At 44.3% G+C, this 20,841-nt stretch overlaps 1 protein-coding gene across 3 annotated transcripts in view; it reads left to right on the forward strand.

Annotated features, from left to right (window-relative positions):
- The first annotated feature begins 762 nt into the window (after positions 1–762).
- Positions 763–20,841, forward strand: part of znf423 (zinc finger protein 423) — a 224,593-nt gene continuing 204,514 nt past the window's right edge. For all 3 annotated transcript variants that reach the window (XM_030054191.1, XM_030054194.1, XM_030054192.1), the window contains exon 1: positions 763–2,250. In XM_030054191.1, the coding sequence (XP_029910051.1) occupies positions 2,211–2,250 (40 nt within the window). In that variant the 5' untranslated portion in view covers positions 763–2,210. The remainder of the gene's footprint in view (positions 2,251–20,841) is intronic.

Consider the following 20,841-nt stretch of genomic DNA (forward strand, 5'->3'; position numbering starts at 1 on the left):
ACAGCAGCGTGAAGGATATCCGGTCGACTAACTGCACCGAGGAGGCCTGCTGTAGAGGCTGCAACACGCTGGATCCACTCTTGACATGTACAGCTGTAAAAAGAATGGCTCGAAGCACAACGTTTTGCAAGATTTGCAAGTGAACAGCCACGAGGGTAAACCACGGCAGCAACACAACACGACGTTGGAGAGAAAGTGGGACGTGTGACGCAGCTCTGGCACGTCACGGGGTGGGCGACTGACGTGGCGCGATGCTAAATCTGCTCAGCTCCACTGCATCTAAACAGGATTGTGAACAAAACTGTTGTATAAGCACGCAGTGTAACCAGCTTAGTTGGAGTATGGTCTCATTTAGACTCCAGACAATAGTCAGGATATTTCATCCGTGTAAACATTTCCATTGAGCCTCTGGGACTAACCAGGAATCCTACCACATCCCACAGATATTTAGGCTTATCATGGTCAATCTGAGCTATGGGGCAGTAAATCCCCACACTTACTGCACCTTTAACTTCACAGCTATAACTCCTGCTCATCCCACTTCAATCCAACTCCACATTTTCTCTCTGTCCTCTTCCATCTGTATTCTCCCAGTCCCAGTTGTAGTTGCGCCAGTCGGCCACAGCTGGGCGCTGTTGCCTAACTCTCTCCCTTCATTCTCTCTCTCTCTCTCTCTCTTTGCCTCTCTCACTCTCTCTCTCTCTCTCTCTCTCTCTCTCTCTGTCAGCCCTGCCTGCCTCTCTCCTGCCTCTCTGCCTCAGCCAACCCGGGCTGTGCCGAGCTGCTCCCTGCGGGATCAGAGCGCTCCCCCGCCGGGACCCTTCTCTCACATCCCCCTGCTGGGACGCGGCTACATTTCCAGCCAAGCACTGCCTGCCTTGGCTTTATTATGTGTGTCTGCGCCGCAGCCCCGCCAGCAGAGGCAAGCAGAGGAGGAGGAGGAGGAGGAGGGAGACTGGTAGCCAGAGTCAGGACAAAGAAAAAGCAGGGAGACAGAGGCTAGCGAAGGGTTAGACTAGGAGAAATATCAGGCTGATATTAACACCGCATTGGGAAATATTAACAAAAACAAAGAAATCGGGGGGTAGTAAAAACAGTGTTCCCCCTCGGGGTGGAGATGCAGGGGGAAGATCGCAATGCCCATGCCACCAGACCACCGCCACCACTGCCTAGTGTAGAATAGCGGGACGGAGCACGGGAGGCTGGTCCGGTCGGGTCGGGTCGGTGCTGTTTTCCTGGAGGGGGGAAGAAAGAAAGAAAAAAACAGACCCTGACTGAAATAGTTGCGATAAACTGCTCCAACAACAACAACAACAACAACAAAAACAAGAAAAAGCCCCGACGAAGACGCGAGGAGCGCACGGCGGGGAGGAAGAAGCCACATTTTCAAGCCCGTTTCCAAAAAGAATCTCTCCGTCGCCTCCTCGCTTCTCCTCTCCTCTCCTCACCGGGACCGTCACGCACCATCGTAGCGCTCGGAAACCAAAACGGAGCTCACTGCCGCCGCCGCCGCTGCCGCCGCCGCCGCTGCTGCTGTCACTTTCCTCTCTGATCACCGCGCCGGAGCCGCTCAGGTGTTCAGGTGTTTCCGCGCAGCCCGGTCCGCCGGTCGCTGGAGCTGACGGACGGACGGACTGACGGCGGAGTCTGTGTGCCGGGGAGGAAACGTCAAGGAACCAAAAAAAAAAAAAAAAAACACAACACACACACACACACACACACTCACACACACGTACACACACACACACACACACACAGGAGAGAGGCTGTTACCGTCACGGCGGCACGCTCCTAACGAAGACGAAGAAGGAGGAGGAGGAGGAGGACACAAAACGGGAAGTTGTTCCGTTAATTCTACAGGTTGCCCGAGTCCAAGCGACCCCGCTGGAGTTTATTTTGCGCTCCGAGGATCCGCGCGTCGCCTCCGGCCGGCGCCTCTCTCTCTCTCTCTCTCTCCCGGTGCCGCTCGGTTGTAGTTGTCGCTGGACTAAAGACTCGAGCTGCCGCATTGCAACAGGCGAAGAGACAGGCGGCGAAGTGGAGGAGGAGGAGGAGGAAAGATAAGCCCAACAGTGTCCGCCTGTATGGTTAGCTGAAAACACGGAACGGAGCAAAAACAATTAGAGAATAGATTAAAAAAAAAAAGAAGAAGAAAGAAAGAAAGAAAGAAAGAAAGGGGAAACAACAACCACAACAGCTGAGACGCAGAGATGTCGAGGCGAAAACAGGCCAAACCGCGCTCCGTTAAAGGTAAGACGCTGTTTATTTAGTAGCTCCGGTGAAACGCACAGACCGCCGGGAGACTCACAACTCAGGAGTGGGGGAAAAAGCAGCTAACATGACCAATTAGATTTCATTGCTCACTCCGGCGCCTTGTGAGAAATTTTATTTAATTTTATTTAATTTTATTAGATAGGGTTACCCAAGGCAGGCAGTGTTTAGTTTTTAGTTAAAACACAATCAAGTGAGAATGATCTCTCTTATGCCTTTACTAATTAGGAAGCCATGCTAGCTCAGTTTTACTGTGTGTTGGTCCTCTTAATTAATTGCAATTAATCACCCCAATCACTGTCAGAAAAAATAGGGAAATAAATGTTTAAATATGTCTATATTTAGAAAAGGTACAGATGAATTGTATCTGTCTGCTGATTTGTAATTGGTCATCACTCTGACGGAAAAAAGATGCAAAAATGAGAAACTAAAAGTAGTCCTGTCCACTGGTCCACGGATTATTTTCAATTAGCCAGCACACTGTTAGGGGTAGGGGTAGGGTATCTTTTTCTGACAGTGCATGGGTTGTGCTTTATGCATTAATGAATCCATTCCCCTCCAACTTGTAACCATAATAATGAGCCCCAGCAATGCTAGATAATTCCCAGGTCTTGATGAATGCAGTTGTCATAAACTGCCTAGAGGAAATGGACTGTTTGACCCCATGCAAGTTATGTTGTTTAAAAAAAAAAAGAAGCATATTCAATCTTACTTTTACAAAAAAAAAAAAAGAAAAAGAAATTTAAACTGAACATTTTTTTTTATAACTTTTATAGTCCGGCTTTTCTCTCTAGAATTTATAATGATCCGTACCCAAAGGGAGCTGCTGGCAGTGCATGAACATGCGTGCGTTTTGCTTGACATTAATTTGTGTTTGACATTTTCCTTTATTTCTAAATGCACCACATTCTGGTCTGAGGATGTCCTGGTCCTCCTTCTCTACCTTAGCAAGACACTTGCACTGCAGGGTTAAGCATGCGTGTGTCCCATTTCAGGAATGGAGGAGTCATTTTCTCAAATAAATAAATGAGAGAACTTGATTTATTGTATATTTTTATCAGAATTCTCACATGGAAAATGTATGATCCTTACTGGAGAAGATGTCCGTTCCCACTTTATCATAAAAAGGTATTCATTGCATTGCATGGCTGAACGGGCATCATGCATGTGGGCATGTGGTGGCCTTGGCCCCCATGTTTCCTTTATGGGACCCAGATGGGCAACGAGACGTGCTGACCATGTGGTCCTCACAACCATCGCCACCCCCTCCCCCATTTCCTGCACCGTGTACTGTAGGCTTTCCCTCTTTGTGACTAGCTGGGAGACACACAGCTCTCTGATAATGGTTCAAACTGGGAGATTAGTTTGATAAGCGGTGTGATTTTCACAGGATGATTTCAGCTTCTCCCACAGGTTCTGAGGTTAAGCTTGTGTCTTGCGAGCTGCCGTGGGGATTCATTGTCATTAATGGAAAAGCCCGTGGACGCGCTACTCAAGGAGCACTGGCAGTAAATGTTGTGTCAGTTTGGGGAATGTTTGTGTTAGGCATGTTAGATGTGGTGGAGGTGTGTGTGTGTGTGTGTGTGAGTGTGTGTGTGTGTGTGTGCACGGGGAAAACCTGGATTCTCACAAGTTGCGGATAATTAATTTGTCCTAAGAGTGATAGCCAGAGCTGAATCCAGACCACATTATCAGTATACAGCACAGGCCAACAGCGTTGTTGTGGAGAGGAAAATGTGATTAGGATCAGAGCATGTGTGTGTGTGTGTGTGTACTTGTGTGTGTGTACATATATATCTACATATGTGTGCGATGTCACAGCCCAGGTCCCACTTTCTTATAGGAATCGACGGTTAGAGGTTTGAGTTTTAAGGGCAGAAACATGGTTCATCTTTATTTACGAGAGCAAAGAATTTCACATGGCACTGAACAATCTCCTCGCCGGTGCTGTCAATAGAAAAACCCTTTGCAGCCGATAACGACATGAAAGGCATTGAATGGGCATTGTGTCCTTGTCAAGGGGTAATTTGAGGGGCACTGAAAGAGAACGGCCCGAAATATAACAAGCTCCAGCAGCAGCATTCCCTGTTACTTTGACTGAATCTGCAAAGAATCCTTAAGGCTCCCTCGTACATTTGACGGTCATGTTGAAAAATCAGACTTAACGATCTTTGCCACTTGACACCACCGTCGTTCTTCACCAGGCACCGTGCTCTCAGGGAAATGCCTGCAAAGTGGCAAGATGTCTTATTCTGCAGATTGGTTGATTGGTAACGGTGATGTTTACTTGCGTTGTGATCATAAATGAAATGGCCTTCAAACTGTGGAGAACGTCTTCTGGGTGCCTTAGTGTTTTTTCCAGGTCATATCTGTGTGAAAAATTCCACCGGTTATGTCCTAAATTGCTCAGAGAGAGTCATGGTTACACAGGGGCTCTCTGTTAATGCAACACAGGTAAAGTCCACCACTCAAAAATGTGTTTTTCTTATGTTTCTGTCTCCTAAAATGTCTGACCTTGACTCCGCTGACTTGTATCTGTGTAAAATTTGTCACTAGAGAGGTGTTTTCACACTCCTGTGCTGAAGCTGGAGGTGTGTCTGGATGCCCCTTAAATCTCAGATTCAGAAAGATCCCAGACCAGCCAGATTTATTTGGTACGTCACAAATCCGACAGCCAATCCCGTCAGCTGACAGGACGCTGCTTTGCATATCATTAGTCGCAGCTCAGCTGCTGCTGGACTGCTGGTCGTGTTTTGTTTTCAAAAAAACAAGACCAACTTGAAATGGCTGCTTCACATGAACAATATTAGTGTAGCTAACAGATTCACTGAAAAGAAGTATTTGTTTTCATGGTTAGGTTATGTAATACAGCACAATTTCTTGAGTGTTGCAAGACGGGACTTCACCGTTCTGTGAACACAGAGTTCTCCCACGTGAGGGTTTTATTTTCAAAAGATCAACAAGACGAGCCCAAAATGTCTGCTTCTCATGAACAATATTTATGTAACTAAGAGATTGGCTGATTTTTATTTTTTTTTATGGTTAGACTTTCAATTATGGCAAAATATTCAGGACTGTGGTGGGACCGGACTTCCTGGTTGTGTGAACAGAGCTCTGGTCACGGGCCGGTGTGCCAGCAGGCAGGGGGGTGGGCGGGGACTATTTGTATAGATTTGGTCATTTTTAATGAGGGCAGAGTTTAGAGTTACATTGAAGCCACAAATGATGTTTTCTTTCATGGAAAAGCAGTTGATGAACAGAGATTCTTTTTATAATATATGACTGGAGGGGGACTTTAAACTCCCCGCTGCCATTCCCATTGTATTTGAGAAAGCTGTTGACGGCAAATGATTGAGCATGTCAGTGGATAGTGGTACGTTTGTGTGTCAGATTTCCATTTAAAACACAATACAAAGTAGATGTGGGCGAATGTGGTTTGGTGGGCGCTCAGTTCATTGTATCCCAGAACACACCAGTAGCTGTGGACCAGTGGATCTGTCTGCCGCCGCTCTGTCAGGGTGTATGTCCATGTTATGCTTGTAAAATCTGCCTTCTTGTATTTGTGTTTGCATTATGGGCATGCATGCCATGTGTATGTCTGCACACACCGCGTATGTGTATGCTTTTGTGTGTGTGTGTGTGTGTGTGTGTGTGTGTACGAGTGTGTGTCAGCAAGGCGGCCTGGTCTCAGCAGCCTGGATAACCAGAGCTTAGCTTTAGTCAGGCAGCCAAGCGAAGCAGAGCGGAGAAAAGCTGAAGTGAACGACTACCTCTCTCTCTCTCTCTCTCTCTCTCTCTCTGTGTGTGTGTGTGTGTGAGAGAGTGTGTGTGTGTGTTCGTGTGTGCACCAAAGGTACCACAGTCCCAGATAGCCTAGTCTAGCTTGCATAACTACCACGTATTTTGTTTGTGTGTGTGTGTGCACGTGTGTTGCTATCTCCCCTTCACACCTTGCCCCACTGACAGCTTGGCAAGACCCGGCATTGGGGGGAAGAAGGAGAGGTGGGGGGCGGGAGGAGAGGGAGATAGAGATGGAGAAGGAGAAAGAGGGGAGGAGGGTAAAGGGTAGAGCGAGGAGAGGCGAGGCGAGGCGGTTAGGGCAGCGGACTGGCACGCAGCAGGCGAGTGGGCAGAGGGGAGGGAGGGAGGCCAGGACGAGGTGAGCATCGCTGGGGGATTATCTGTGTTTTCATGTTCCTCTGTCTTTCACCTGCTCACCCAACTCTGACTGGCTGGCTGGCTTACTGACTTACCGGCCAGCCAGGCGTGCCAGCACAACAACACAACAGCACAAAGTCCTGCCTCAGCCGCCCATTGCTTTAGCTTTAAACCGACTTGAGCGGGCTCTTGCCCCGGGCCGCCGGAAACGACCGGGTTTCTGATAATGTGAGGTTCATAACAGGGCTGACGTCTCACTTATCTCACATCTTACACCGTCAACAGGCCGCGGACGTGGCCATACAGGAGCCTACAGCCCATTCACAAGTTCCATTCATAATTTTTTTTTACTTCAGCCAACCTTCCACCCAAGTCTCTGCATCAATATCACACTAATCCAACAGCTTAAAGGCTAATTTAAACTTGCTTGCTCTAGACTTCTGTCAATTGACGAAATATGGCACAAGCAAAAGGTGTCACCGGGCGTATTTATTGCAGTGGCTGGAGTTTTTGTCACATCGCAGACACCGCGGAGGATGTTGTGCATTGTGATTGGGTGTTTCTTGCCAAAGGGAAGTTCGGCGCCTCCCTCAGCCAGTGATAAGCAGCCAACAACAGCAAACATGGAAGGAAGAGAGGAGAGATTGGCAGGCGCAGTTAGAAAACATTGTCATTTATATCACACCTCATCTCCACGCCGCAGACGTTCAGATGGCAGCCAGCTCTTGGCAAGAGATTTGCCTTTTTACTATTAGCATATTGGAGTGCAAACAAATGGGACTGGTAAGTTTACAAGGAGCCTGATGTTGTTTTGCCTAACCTGTCATGTTTTCAGCTGATCTGAAAAAAAAATCCAACTGCTCCTGTTATGGTGGGCGTGACAGAACACATCCCGCTCATCTCTGATAAAGTGTAAAAGCAGCCACCGTGCGACCGTGCATCTTTTTGTCGAGAGCTGTTGTTGAAAGTTAAATCAGCCGTCATGCCGGCTTCAGTGTCTCCGGTACACGGGTCGCAAGATGAGACATTTAGGGGGCGTATTACCATATATTATGGTCATTTTATGTACATAACTTTTCAGTTTATTCTATGCACTCTTGCTTTACTGAATTAAGGAATTACATTTAAATAAATTAATGAAAGCATCAAACTATCAGTCCAAAACACTTTTGCATCAAGGTCCATTTTGTTTTATTTGTTTTTATTAGTTTTAGAAGTATGATGAGTTGTTATGGTGCTTTCGAAGGCAACGTCAAACACTGCAAGTCAAATAATTTTAGAGAACCGCTCCATGTGAGAAGAAATGCTCAGAGGAGTTAATAAATGTTGTGATAATGATGTTTTATCTGGCAAAGGATCGGTGATGGCTGCTCAACACATTTTTATGCATTTGTGAAGCATCAGGCTGTTGAACCTCTTTTAACTCACTGCTCTAACTGTGGTTTTTGCTGTGTGTGTGTGTGTGTGTGTTTTCTTTGTGTTCTGTTGACTTTATTTATCAGCAGTGTGTAAACTCATCAAAAAAAACCTACATCGCTCTTCCTGGACTTTTTTTCTGAAAAAAAAAAAAAAAGATAGAAAAAGAAAGCTGGACAGTGAATGAAGTGAGGGAGCGGAGTAGCAACCCAGTAGACACAGAACAGCGGTGGTCGAGCGAGCTAGACGGTAAATGAAGAGAGAGAGCGGAAGCAGCAAAAAAAAAAAAAAAAAAAAAAAAAAATGTTTTGCGAAGTTTTGAATCACCGCAACCACGAGAGGTTTTTCATCATACAGCCATGACTGGGCACGGAAAAGTTTAGGCTGATGGAGATTAGCCGTGGACACACACACACACACACACACAACACGACAAATGTTCACAACAATACTGTACTCTTACTGTTAGGAATGTACTTTTTATTAATTTGCAATACTAAAATTAAAATTTGCATCCTGCTTTAGAAGGGCAAAATGAATATCAGTGATACTAGTGACTAGTGATTGTGACAGTATTTTCGTTATGTGTGTATTTATGTAATATTTATATGACATAATGTCCGAATCACCTTCCCCAGTTTTATAGATGTTTACCCGTTGTACCAAATGATGTGCTAAATAGAAATGTGTGATAAAAATAACAATTACAAACAGTATTATCGCATTAGTGCTCTTTCTTTTTGCAGCATCATCAGCAGGTTCCTGTGATGGATTTACTTGACCAGAGCTGCCTTTACACTGATTAGACCTCGTTAACAGTGGGAGGACTTGACTAATTGCAGTCAGTTAATTGAACTCGGGCTAATGGTGCGATGATGGGCTGTGTAACCCGGGTTGAGGGAAGAGGAGGGGAGAGACGGAGGGGGGGGAAAAAAAAAATGAGAGCGCGGCTTCCCTCTTATCAAAATATTATTTCAGCGGATTAATCCGTTTTTAATGTGTGTCTTTAGCGAGGCGAGGCAGTAAAGCTCTTCTTCTCTGTCCGCTCCGGCAGCCTCTCTCTCTCTCTCCCTCTCTCTCTCTCTCTCTCTTTCTCTCTTTCACTCTCTGTCGCTGTCTCTCCCTCTCTCTGTCTCTCTCTCAGCTCTTGGCCCCTTGAGTCTCTCATGCATTATGTAGTGATGATTATTACTTAATTACACATTAATAAATCCGCTTCATTTGCAGGACATTAAGCGGGAGTTTAGTGCACATGACAGGGAGTGAGACGGAAGAGGGGAGGGAGGAAGGGAGAGGGCGAAAGAAAAAGAGAGAAAGAGTGGGAGTGCTTGCTTTTCAACGTTTATTTGGTTCGTTTAGAGTGTTGTTTAGAGTCAATGGGACCAAATGAGCCCTTTGACCGACAGAGAGAGAGAGAGAGAGAGAGAAAGAGAGAGAGAGAGGTGGGCTGCGTTTGCTGTCTGGAGAGCACTGAGCTGAGATCTTCCAGGCTAATGGCATCATTTCCACTCGATCTCCTCCTCTCTCTCTCTCTCTCTCTCTCTCTCCACCTGCATCTCTCCTCTTCCCCACTATTTATTCCCCTTGTTTTACTTTGCCTTCCACCAGTCTGTGTGCACATTGTCACATCAGCAGATTTCAGTTGAATAATTGAGAACTGCTCGCGTGTCTCCACCTGGCCGCCGTACTGCGTGTCGCTGCTGTTTGCATTAATGACTGCTATCTGTGGTCTGCATCATTCTGATTTATTTCGCACACAGAAACTCCGAGCTTGACAAGATGCGAGTTATCAAGCATGCAATAAGGCGCAAGGTGTCATCCTCACCCTCCAGAACAGCTTCCGCTTTCCCTCGTGGTGATTATTTAGGCGTTTATTATTATGATTTTGGCACAGCAGAGGAAGAGATGATGCACCTACGTGTCCAAAACAGTGCGTTTGCATGCGTCACTCATGCAAGCAGCAGCAGCACCAGATGAACTGGCTGCATGTCAGCTGCGACGCACAGCAACATGTTCCCGTGCTACATCACGGCTCCAGAGCCACAACGGGCACGCAATGTCCTTCTAGACGTTCGAGTCAATTAAGACTGCGCGTTATAAAATGACTGATTATGCACTCACCGTGTGTGCTCACTAAAAACACAGCAAAAACACGAGTCTGTGTTGTGGGCACTTCAAACATGAGTCCCGAGACCCGGGCTGATGGAAACCACCAGAACAATAATCCTGGTTTTGCTGAATTGGACTGGACCAAAAGAGGGCCTCCACTCCTTTGAGGGATGAAGGAGGTGGACATCCACTTTACACCAATGTTCAGAAATGTCAACATGATTTGGTTTTTAACGTCATCCTGGCGTTCATGAAACCTCCTGAATCAAAAGAGCTGTGTGCATGGTGACTTTATCAACTTGGAGCATCGTTTTATGGGATTATTTTATCAGAAGCGAGCACCTGCAGGAAGGAAAAAACCAAGGCGACTATCCGTTGCGCCATCTCGGAGATCGATTCATCATAATTTGTGTAACTGAAGAAAAAGAAGAGGCAACATAATTTGTCAGTAAGCAGGAATCATGTTTTTCAGTGTTTTAAAATGCACAGCGACTGCAACATGTCGATGGCAGAAGCACCTAAAGGCAGGGAACAGATACGCCTCATAGGAACTCCAACGTGCATCCGTGCAAATTAAGTTGAAAAGTCAAATATCGATACAAGAGGAAGTATCACAGTATATTGCATTTTCGATTTATTGTCCCTGATATTGACCAACAACTCATTTTTGAGGTGACCATCAGCTCCTGTCTGCGACTCTCAAATTTCAACCTGTTGCAGTTTGCCGGTGTCCGACGCGTCTTGATTTTGAAGAGTGTTCTCCTTCCCGTGTCAAACAGTTTAGCAGTTTTTGTGACTGATGCACCTGCGGTTTCTGGTATCTCATGTTCCCTTGAATATTTACAATTTAAAGGGAATGTCCAACCTGTTTTCAAACTGACACACACCGCAATTCGGTTGTCAGTTTGTAATGAAGTTACCTCGAAGGCAGTCCTTTTCATGTTGTGTTTCCATTATTTTCTCCACATCTAATGAGATATAGCCTGCACTCAGGATATGTGTCAACATTTTCAGCTGTTTGAAAGGTTTAGGTTATGTTTCGGTCCAAGGTGTAATAACCTTTATTATTATTGTTATTATTAAACTGTTGGGTGTCACAATTCTGGCACCCCTTGATGTTGATTCCCCTTGAACTTGATGAGAAGTAATTCCTCTGCATTGATTTTTTTTTTTTTTTTTTTTTGGTATTTTCCCAATATCTGATTACAGTATTAGTATTGGTGCATCCCTGGTGTGCACATCTGTGTGAGAGATTGTGCACTCTGTGTCTCCACATTGTATGTATGTAGTACAGTTAATCCTAACTCTCTCTCTCTCCCTCTCTTTCTCTTTCCTGTCTCTCCCTCGCCTGTCTCACTCTCTCTGCCTCTCTCTCTCTCTCTCTCTCTCTCTCTCTCCATCTGGCTTTGCCATTAGAATAGTTTTATTGTCACCCTTTGGCAGAGCGCAGAGACTTTCATAGGGCAACTGGCTCTTATAAACCTCAGAGCCACTACACATGTGGCTTGGCTTCCTTCGAGTGTGTGTGTGTGCTCTGTATGTGTGTGTGTTTGTGTATTTTAGTAGGTATAGCTTGACTGTGTAAGTGTTGGCAATCGCTTTAGATTTGCCTTTTTTCTTTTGATCATTATTAGCAGAAAATCCACAGCCCCAGCATTTCGGTTTTGTCGAGCAGCTATAAATAGTGTTTTTCTCCACAACATTGAAATCAGTTTGTGCGGAGCCACGTTGAGTTACCCCTGTAAAAGCTCGTATTGGCTTTGCATTAAGGCTTGCTGAACCATTAAATGGCTTTTTCAGAGAGCTTTGTTAGAAATTCCATTGACTCCTCGGCAGGGGGGGTGGATTTGAGTTTTTTTTTGTACTTGTGTTTTTAATGGGACAGAACAAGCCGGCGTAATTGGTGATTGGTGGAGCCCAGCAGTACAAGGCCTCGCATGTAATGGGACTCACGTCGGCCTGCGCTCAATTAGAACCGATTTACTGCGCTCCCCGAAAACGGCTCGGCTCCCGACGAGAGCGGAGAGGGGAATGGGAACGGGAACGGGCTGTTGTCCTTGGCTGCTGAACTCTTTTCTGACCACTTGAAGGAATGTTTCAAATATTCATCGCGTCTCGTATCTTTCCTTGTGTAAGACACTCCAGTGAGTCCCACCGGTGTGTGTGTGTGTGTTTTCGTTGCTCCGTGTTGCTGCAGTCTGATACACGAGTAAAAACCCCCAGTTAAAAAAAAAAAGTAGGGTTGGTAATCCATGATGCAGCGGTTTGAGTTGATAATACATTTTATTTGGTCACGTCTGAACTGATGGATGAGGGAGCGTCGTGTGTGTGGTGTGTGTGTGGTGTGTGTGTGTGTGTGTGTGTGTAAACTCATCTGTGTGCCCAGAAAGGGTGAGCTCCCCTGGCGAGGTGTGTGTATGCCAGCGACAACTCCTTATCAGTGGCCATGCCTGGTGTATGTATGTGTGTGTGTGTGTGTGTGTGTGTGTGTGTGAACAGGGTGTCATGGGCCAGGACTGTGCCATTGTAGCGGCTTAGCTAGCCTCGTTTATCAGCTAGAAACTCACTGGACCTTAACACGCACCCACCACTCTGGAGATACACACACACACACACACACACACACGCATACACACACACACACACGCTCACAGTCACTCAGTCCAGCTGAGCTCTGAGCATGCTCTGAGACTCAGCTTTTAAGAAGAGAAAGATGATGCTGGTGTGACTGCACACACATGCAAGAACACACACACACACACATGCACACACACACACACACACACACACACACACTGAACATGTAGCCTGCCAAGTCTGTATCCCCCACCACTAGTCAGTCCCAGAGGACATGGACCCTTCTAAGTTTCCTGTGTGTGTGTGTGTGTGTGTGTGTGTGTGTGTGTGAGATGGCGAGGTTACACTTGTGTTACAGCGTTTTGCCTCCAGTGTGTGTTTGTCTCGTTTTGGGTGTTTGGCCTGTTCATTTAGATAAACCCTCTGCTGCATCACAACCTTCTCTTTATTGTCCTTTCTTTGTCACGTTTTGCTCTTTTTCATATATTTTTTTTTTTTAAAGCTGAAAATTTATCCATTTCACCGGGTGTCCCACTGAATATACATGATAAAAGATTTCATTTCACAGCAGTGTGATACTGGATCGAGCCAACAGGAGTATGGAAACGTTCATGTTCTGCTGGAAAGAGCAAGCCCTAATCGAAATCTGAAATCGATATTTACATATGAAACTGTGAACATGGCTGCTCATGTAGTTTGGTGCCTCGAGGAGCAAATTGCTGATGTTATATTTTGCTGCTGCCGCTTGTAATTTTTGATCATTTTTTTACTTGAAGGAAAAACGTCCCCGATTGTTCTCTTCAGCTTTTGAACCGGTCCCGTTTTTTTATGCGTCTGATTTATTGTTTGAGGTGTAAATAGCAGAAAAGTCGCTCGATTCCTTTTCTCTTTCAAAGGCCGAATCGGATTTACTCGCTCTCGTGTGGAGTTTGTCCGTCTCATCGTCAGAACGTCAGAACGTGGAGCAGAAGTTCGGGACAAGCTGAAGTCTCTTTTTTCCTTCCCTTCATCCTCCTCTCCTCCCTCCTCACCTCCTCCTCTCCACCTCGCTCTCCCTCCTTGTCCCTCCCCGCTGGTCCTTTCCCTCTGCCCTCACTCAGCCCCCTTTTTCCTCCTTCCCTCCTGCCCTTCCTCTCCTCCGGTTTCCTGCATCTCTTCCCCTTCACCCCTCCTTCCCTCCTTCTCTCCCTCCCTCCCTCCCTCCTTCCCTCCCGTTCTGTACATTAAACATTAGTGGTGGGGGCAATTAGCAGCGCCCCTCAGCACACCTGGCTGATGCATAATATATTTATTGGGCCGCCCTCTCTCCCTCCCTCTCCGACACACACACACACACACACACACACACTGCCTATCCTGTTCTCTGCTTCCATCTCTTTTGGCCCCCTCTCCTACATGCTACTGATGAAAGAGTGACTTTTGGGAAAAGAGAAGTTGTGTGTGTGTGTGTGTTGGTGTGTCCGTGTGTGTGTGTGTGTGAAGACTGTGAGCGCTTTGTGCTTCCTGGCGTGACCCCTCGTAACCTCTGGGTTTGACCTCCAGGCTTGGTCAAAGGTCACGGGGCTCGTCGGCTCTCCTGGTAAAACTCTTGGGCTACAAACAGAATTTTTGTGGCTCTGCGGGTACATTCTCTTCAAAAATGTATTTTTCTGTTGTGTTTTTTTTTTTTCTTTTCTTTTCTTTTCTTTTTTTTTGTCTAGTGGACGGTTGTTTTTCTTATTGTTGTTTTTAAGTTTGTGTGTTTCAGTTACCCAAGTTAAGTTGACTGAACAGTGAGTACACTTTTCTCTTTTCACTCTAATGCAGTAACATGACAAGAACTCTTCTATTCTATTCTATTCTATTCTATTCTATTCTATGCTGCCTGGTCCTCCCTGGTCTGTAGATGTAAGTGCAGGCGACTCAGTGCTGAGTGAAGCAGACAGTGGAGGTAAGAAGAAATGAAAGGAGCGCCGGTGAACATGTCAGGAAACGCCTCTTTTTTTTCTGCAGTCAATAAGAAGTTTTGAGACTTACATTTGGTTTGTGGCGGCGGAACAGACAGGCTGAGGATTTACCGCTGTTCCGAGCCGTTCCCAGTCCCCGATCCTCAAAGACACGGAGGGGAAATGTGTCTGAGTGCAGCGTTGAACGCGGCTTTGGCTTTACAATTACGGGACGATTTCATAGACTGTTTTACAGGACAGTTGGTGGAACCAGACGCTCATATGTGCAGCGCGGCGTGTAAAAATACAATTCTGGGCGAATGGGGACGCCAAAAAAATTAGACATGAGAAAGTTCGAATAAGGATCTTTCAAAGACGACGTCGAAAGAACTCAAAGAAATGCTCCTCCTGATGATATCGTGCCTTGCAAGACATCGTTTGATCCAAATATTCTGCTTATTATTGCATATGCAGGACCCACGAGTGAAAAATTAACAGCATTTTCGATCTCTAAGCTTCATTCACACTGTTGTAAACTGAGGTACCAGCAGTGTGGGTTTATTATCCTTTATTATCCACCATTCATTCATTCATGAATTAGATTTCATTTAACAGAAGTATTACACTGAGTATGAAAATGCACATATTCTGTTGGAAAGAGCAAGCCCTAATCGAAATCGGAGAATTTGCATGTTAAACGAGGAACAGGGCTGCTGACCGCGGGTGCTGGTGCCCAGAGGAGCGTGCTCATTTATTAGGAGAAAATCGCTGATGTTATGTTTTATCCATACTGCTCGTAATTTTTGATCGTTTTTACTTGAAGGAGCTTGTTTTTGGGTTACATCTCAATATTCTGCTTATCAACGCGCATACTAAGCAAGCATACTGTCGATGAAGATTCATAAACACAGTTGAGGGCCAGCAGTGTAGGTTAATAATCCTCTGTGACCATTCATTCATTCATTCATTCATTCATGAATTACTAGACTAGAGAGACTAGTAGTTGATATTTCTCATCATTTATCAGTACCACAATATAGACTAAAAACTATTACATTCATTGGTGACGTATTGAACTAACCGGGTACATGAGTATTTTTTGTCTTCATGCAAAATATCGTCCATATTTGAAGTGAAGGAATGTTTCTCTGGCGGTAGTGAGTCTGGACAGGCTTCGCCGTGCCGCCCCTGCCTTGGCAGCGTGGAGGTTGTGTTTGTCCTCAGTTAATCTTTGTAGCGTCTCGCTCTTTTCAGCCCACAGACCCGGCAGCACACACTGCTCTGTCCCACCACCGCCGATGGATTAGGCCCGTGAAGTCTTTTTCCCTCTCTCTCCTTCTTTCTTTTCGTTGATTCATTCATTCATTCTTTCCCTGTCTGTTTCTGTGTTTCGCCCCCCTCCTCCTCCTCCTCCTCCTCCTCCCCTCCGCGGGCCCGGGCTATTGCGTGTCGTGGTCTCTCAGACAGAACAAGCTGTTTGCATTGTGCTCCTTTATACAGGACACTCTGCCGGGCCTTTGTGGCGAAGCCCGCTGTACCATTGGTCCCATTTAGTGCTGGGACTCCTCAGTTGGTTTTTCTAACTCCCTTTTATTCACTTCCCCAGTCAAAAGGCAAGGACCTCCTGCTGTGAGAGCCACAATGGAGCGAGAGAGAGAGAGAGAGAGAGAGAGAGGCAGAGGGAGGGAGAGAGTGCGGGAGAGAGACTCTGCATAACAGTGTCAAGAACAAGATAGATATAAAGAATGGGAACGGTTAGGACAGATGAAAGAAATGGTTCCTTTGAATAAATACATAGTGCCTGTTCTACATGTTTTATTAAATCCTCCTTTAAAAAAAAAAAAAAAAAAAAAAAAAAAAGCCTGGTGACTTAGTGTTAAATTCAGTGGCTCAGTAGCCTGTTTAGTGCAAGCGACAGCCAAGGCCGCTCACCAACAATAAAGAATATTTATGGGCATTTTTAAACAACTCAAACGGCAAAAATGGCTGGAATGACTGAAATATCAATGTTTGACACAGCAGTGCATTATTGATCAAACAGCTCGCCGGCGTTCTCGCAAGGTAGCTCAGCACTGTAGGCATTGTCTAATTGGATCTCTCGCATTGAAATCCAGTGTGTATGTTATTAAATATTACTCCTCGTTCCGGTCATATTTGGACGGTGATAGTGCCCGAAGACTTCAGCTTGACTGGGTTACCAAGGTGTTGAGAGATAATTTGGCACTGGGCCGCACAGTTAATTAAAAAATAATCAGATACTATTACAGCCATGGGGATATAGTATCGTGAAAACTGAATGATTACTTTTATTCTGTGTAACATTCCTGCTGTGTCAGTGGAGAGAGCCCAAATTATAGACGAGTGTGACCCCCATCTATAATACTATATATATATTTTCTACTCAACTCTATACTACAAGAGTTAAAACAAGAGTTAACGATTACATAATAGCAGTATGGTATCTTTAAATGCATTTAAAAGCATTGTTATGGTCTTAAAATAAGCATAGTGATTATATACATGTCCATGTCCAATTAAAATGAACACATAAGAGGTGTTTTGTGTTTGCCACCAGTCAAGCTTTGGCCTGATATGAAATGGCAATAAATATTTTGTGGAGTGTAACTGCCCTTTTAAAATGATAATAAAACTTTATTTGTTTAGCACCTTTCATACAAGAATTGCAGCTCAAAGTGCTTCACAATAAAAAGAAGAACATTTGAAATACATTGAATAAAATAAAACATTGAAAAGAATAAAACAGCACAGGGTGAATTAAAAAAGGAAAAGGCAAATAAAACAATAAAAGACAACATATAAAGTACATTAGACTCATAAAGTACAGTAGACGCATATGAAGTACAGTAGACTCAAAGTACAGTAGACTCATATGAAGTACACTAGATGCATATGAAGTACATTAGACTCATATAAAGTACAGTAGACGCATATGAAGTACAGTAGACTCATGAAGTACAGTTGACTCATGAAGTACAGTTGACGCATATGAAGTACAGTAGACATATGAAGTACACTAGATGCATATGAAGTACAGTAAACTCATATGAAGTACAGTAGATGCATATGAAGTACAGTAGACTCATATGAAGTACAGTAGACGCATATGAAGTACAGTAGACTCATAAAGTACAGTAGACTCATATGAAGTACAGTAGATGCATATGAATTACATAAGACGCATATGAAGTACACTAGATGCATATGAAGTACAGTAGACTCATATGAAGTACAGTAGACTCATATCAAGTACAGTCGACGCATGTCAAGTACAGTAGATGCATGTGAAGTACAGTAGACTCATATAAAGTACAATAGATGCATATGAAGTACAGTAGATGCATATGAAGTACAGTAGACTCATATGAAGTACAGTAGACTCATATGAAGTACAGTAGACTCTTGAGGTACAGTCGATGCATATGAAGTACAGTAGACTCATATGAAGTACAGTAGACTCTTGAGGTACAGTAGACTCATATGAGGTACAGTAGATGCATATGACGTACAGCAGACTCAAAGTACAGTAGACTCATATGAAGTACAGTAGACTCATATTAAGTACAGTAGACTCATAAAGTACAGTAGACTCATATGGTACAGTAGACTCATATGAAGTACAGTAGACTCATATTAAGTACAGTAGACTCAAAGTACAGTAGACTCATATGAAGTACAGTATATTCATAAAGTACAGTAGACTCATGCGAAGTACAGTAGACTCGTATGAAGTACAGTAGACTCATAAAGTACAGTAGACTCATTAAGTACAGTAGACTCATATGAAGTACAGTAGACTCATAAAGTACAGTAGACTCATATGAAGTACAGTATATTCATAAAGTACAGTAGACTCACATGAAGTACAGTAGACTCTTATGGAATACAGTAGACTCTTGAGGTACAGTAGACTCATATGAGGTACAGTAGATGCATATGACGTACAGCAGACTCAAAGTACAGTAGACTCATATGAAGTACAGTAGACTCATATGAAGTACAGTAGACTCTTGAGGTACAGTCGATGCATATGAAGTACAGTAGACTCATATGAAGTACAGTAGACTCTTGAGGTACAGTAGACTCATATGAGGTACAGTAGATGCATATGACGTACAGCAGACTCAAAGTACAGTAGACTCATATGAAGTACAGTAGACTCATATTAAGTACAGTAGACTCATAAAGTACAGTAGACTCATATGGTACAGTAGACTCATATGAAGTACAGTAGACTCATATTAAGTACAGTAGACTCAAAGTACAGTAGACTCATATGAAGTACAGTATATTCATAAAGTACAGTAGACTCATGCGAAGTACAGTAGACTCGTATGAAGTACAGTAGACTCATAAAGTACAGTAGACTCATTAAGTACAGTAGACTCATATGAAGTACAGTAGACTCATAAAGTACAGTAGACTCATATGAAGTACAGTATATTCATAAAGTACAGTAGACTCACATGAAGTACAGTAGACTCTTATGGAATACAGTAGATGCATATGAAGTACAGTAGACTCTTATGGAATACAGTAGATGCATATGAAGTACAGTAGACTCATGAAGTACTGTAGATGCATATGAAGTACAGTAGATGCATATGAAGTACAGTAGACTCATATGAAGTACAGCAGACAAATAAAACAATAAAAGCCAATAAACGACATGCTAAGCCGCTCTCATGAGGACCAGCAGCCGGTTTGCTCCATCAGCTGTTACCAAACTCCAGATAAACCATCGAGTCAAAGACACACGTTTACAGCCCGCTCTGCTGATCCTCGGCTGGGAGAGGAGAGGAGAGGAGGACGAGGAGGACGAGGAGAGGCGAGGAGGATGAGGAGGATGAGGAGCACGAGGAGCACGAGGAGCACGAGGAGGCGCAGAAACCTCGGAACAGCGGCTCTCTTGTACTTCTCCTCCCTAATAAATGCTTTATGTCCATATCAAGTAGGACAGAGTGAAACAGAGAGCCAGAGGTGGAGGGAGAGTGCTGGAGCAGAAAGAGAATGAGAGATTGCAGGGTGAGACATAGTGTGTGTGTTTGAGTGTGTGTTTGAGTGAGTGTGTGTGTGTGTGTGTGTGTTGGTCAATACAAGGCAATTTTAAAAATGCAGAAGCCCTGTCTGGCGTGGACTGATACAGATGATAAGTTATCACACCTAGCTGCCTCCGCCTTGCCTCCTGTAACCTTTAAGATATATCACATGATAAAGTGCATAACTATTCATTTTACACATTATAGAATAGAATAAAATAGAATGCCTTTATTGTCACTATACACATGTACAATGAGATTAATTTTTTCAATTTCAATTTAAATAGCTTTATTGGCATGACAAGGCAGTGCTTATATTGCCAAAGCAAATAGCAGTGATAATGACAATAAAAATAAATAAATAAATAATAATAATAAAATAAAAAAAAAATAAAGGAAAAATAAAAAATAAATAAACAAATGGATAAGAGATTAAGAGCAGCTCCTTTTAGTGCAAACATGTAATAATAAAGAACAAAAAAATAAAAAAGATAGATTTCAATATAGATAAGAATAAGTAAGAATAAAAATAAGTTCTATATACAGTAAGGATGTAGTGGTGATATTGCACATTTAAATAATGTTCACAGTAGGTGGTTGTGAGGTAATCTGGGGGGATTGGGGGGGGTTGGGCTGTGATGTCAGTGCACGTGTGTGTTCAGAGTGGCGATTCGCAGCTGAGAGAGGGGGGCCGCCGCCGACACACAGATTCCATATTTATAAATATCAGCACGCTGAGCCAATTGGAGATCTCCGCCGGATCATGTGACATCCTTCAGTCTGCGTGGGCCACATGTTCGGCGACACATATACCTGTCTCAAATCTGCGCCAAAGCTCACTTAATCTCGTGGATTAGCGGTGTTGTGAACAAATTAATGTGCAGACGCTGCAGCTTGACCCCGTTGTCCCTGGATCAGCGGCGTCCAATCAGAAGGCGGCGCTCAGCAGCCCGGGAGCGGGCCGGCGACACGCGGGAGGCACAGGAACTTTTTTTTTGCAGCCTTTGTTGATTCCATTTTTTTTTTTTTTCTTCCTCCTGGAACTAAATTTGGTTGCTAAGCGATGTTCGCCAAAAGTCTGCTCATTGGCTGGAATTGTGTTGGTTGCCAGGCGACGGTGACTTATTGAACATTCTATCAGGAAGCAGTGGGGAACTTTTAGGGTGGTTGTTGTTGTTTTTTTTAAAACCTGCCCTCCGTTTGAATGGAAATGACAGGAGAAAAAGTGCTTCTGTGATTTTTTATTTTATTTTATTTTATTTTATTTTTTGAAAGCATCACCTTCACCCTGACTTTGTGTCTCTGGTCGTCTCTTGGCTGCGCCGTCC

Source organism: Myripristis murdjan, chromosome 6 (assembly GCF_902150065.1).
Source record: "Myripristis murdjan chromosome 6, fMyrMur1.1, whole genome shotgun sequence".
NCBI classification, from domain to species: domain Eukaryota; kingdom Metazoa; phylum Chordata; class Actinopteri; order Holocentriformes; family Holocentridae; genus Myripristis; species Myripristis murdjan.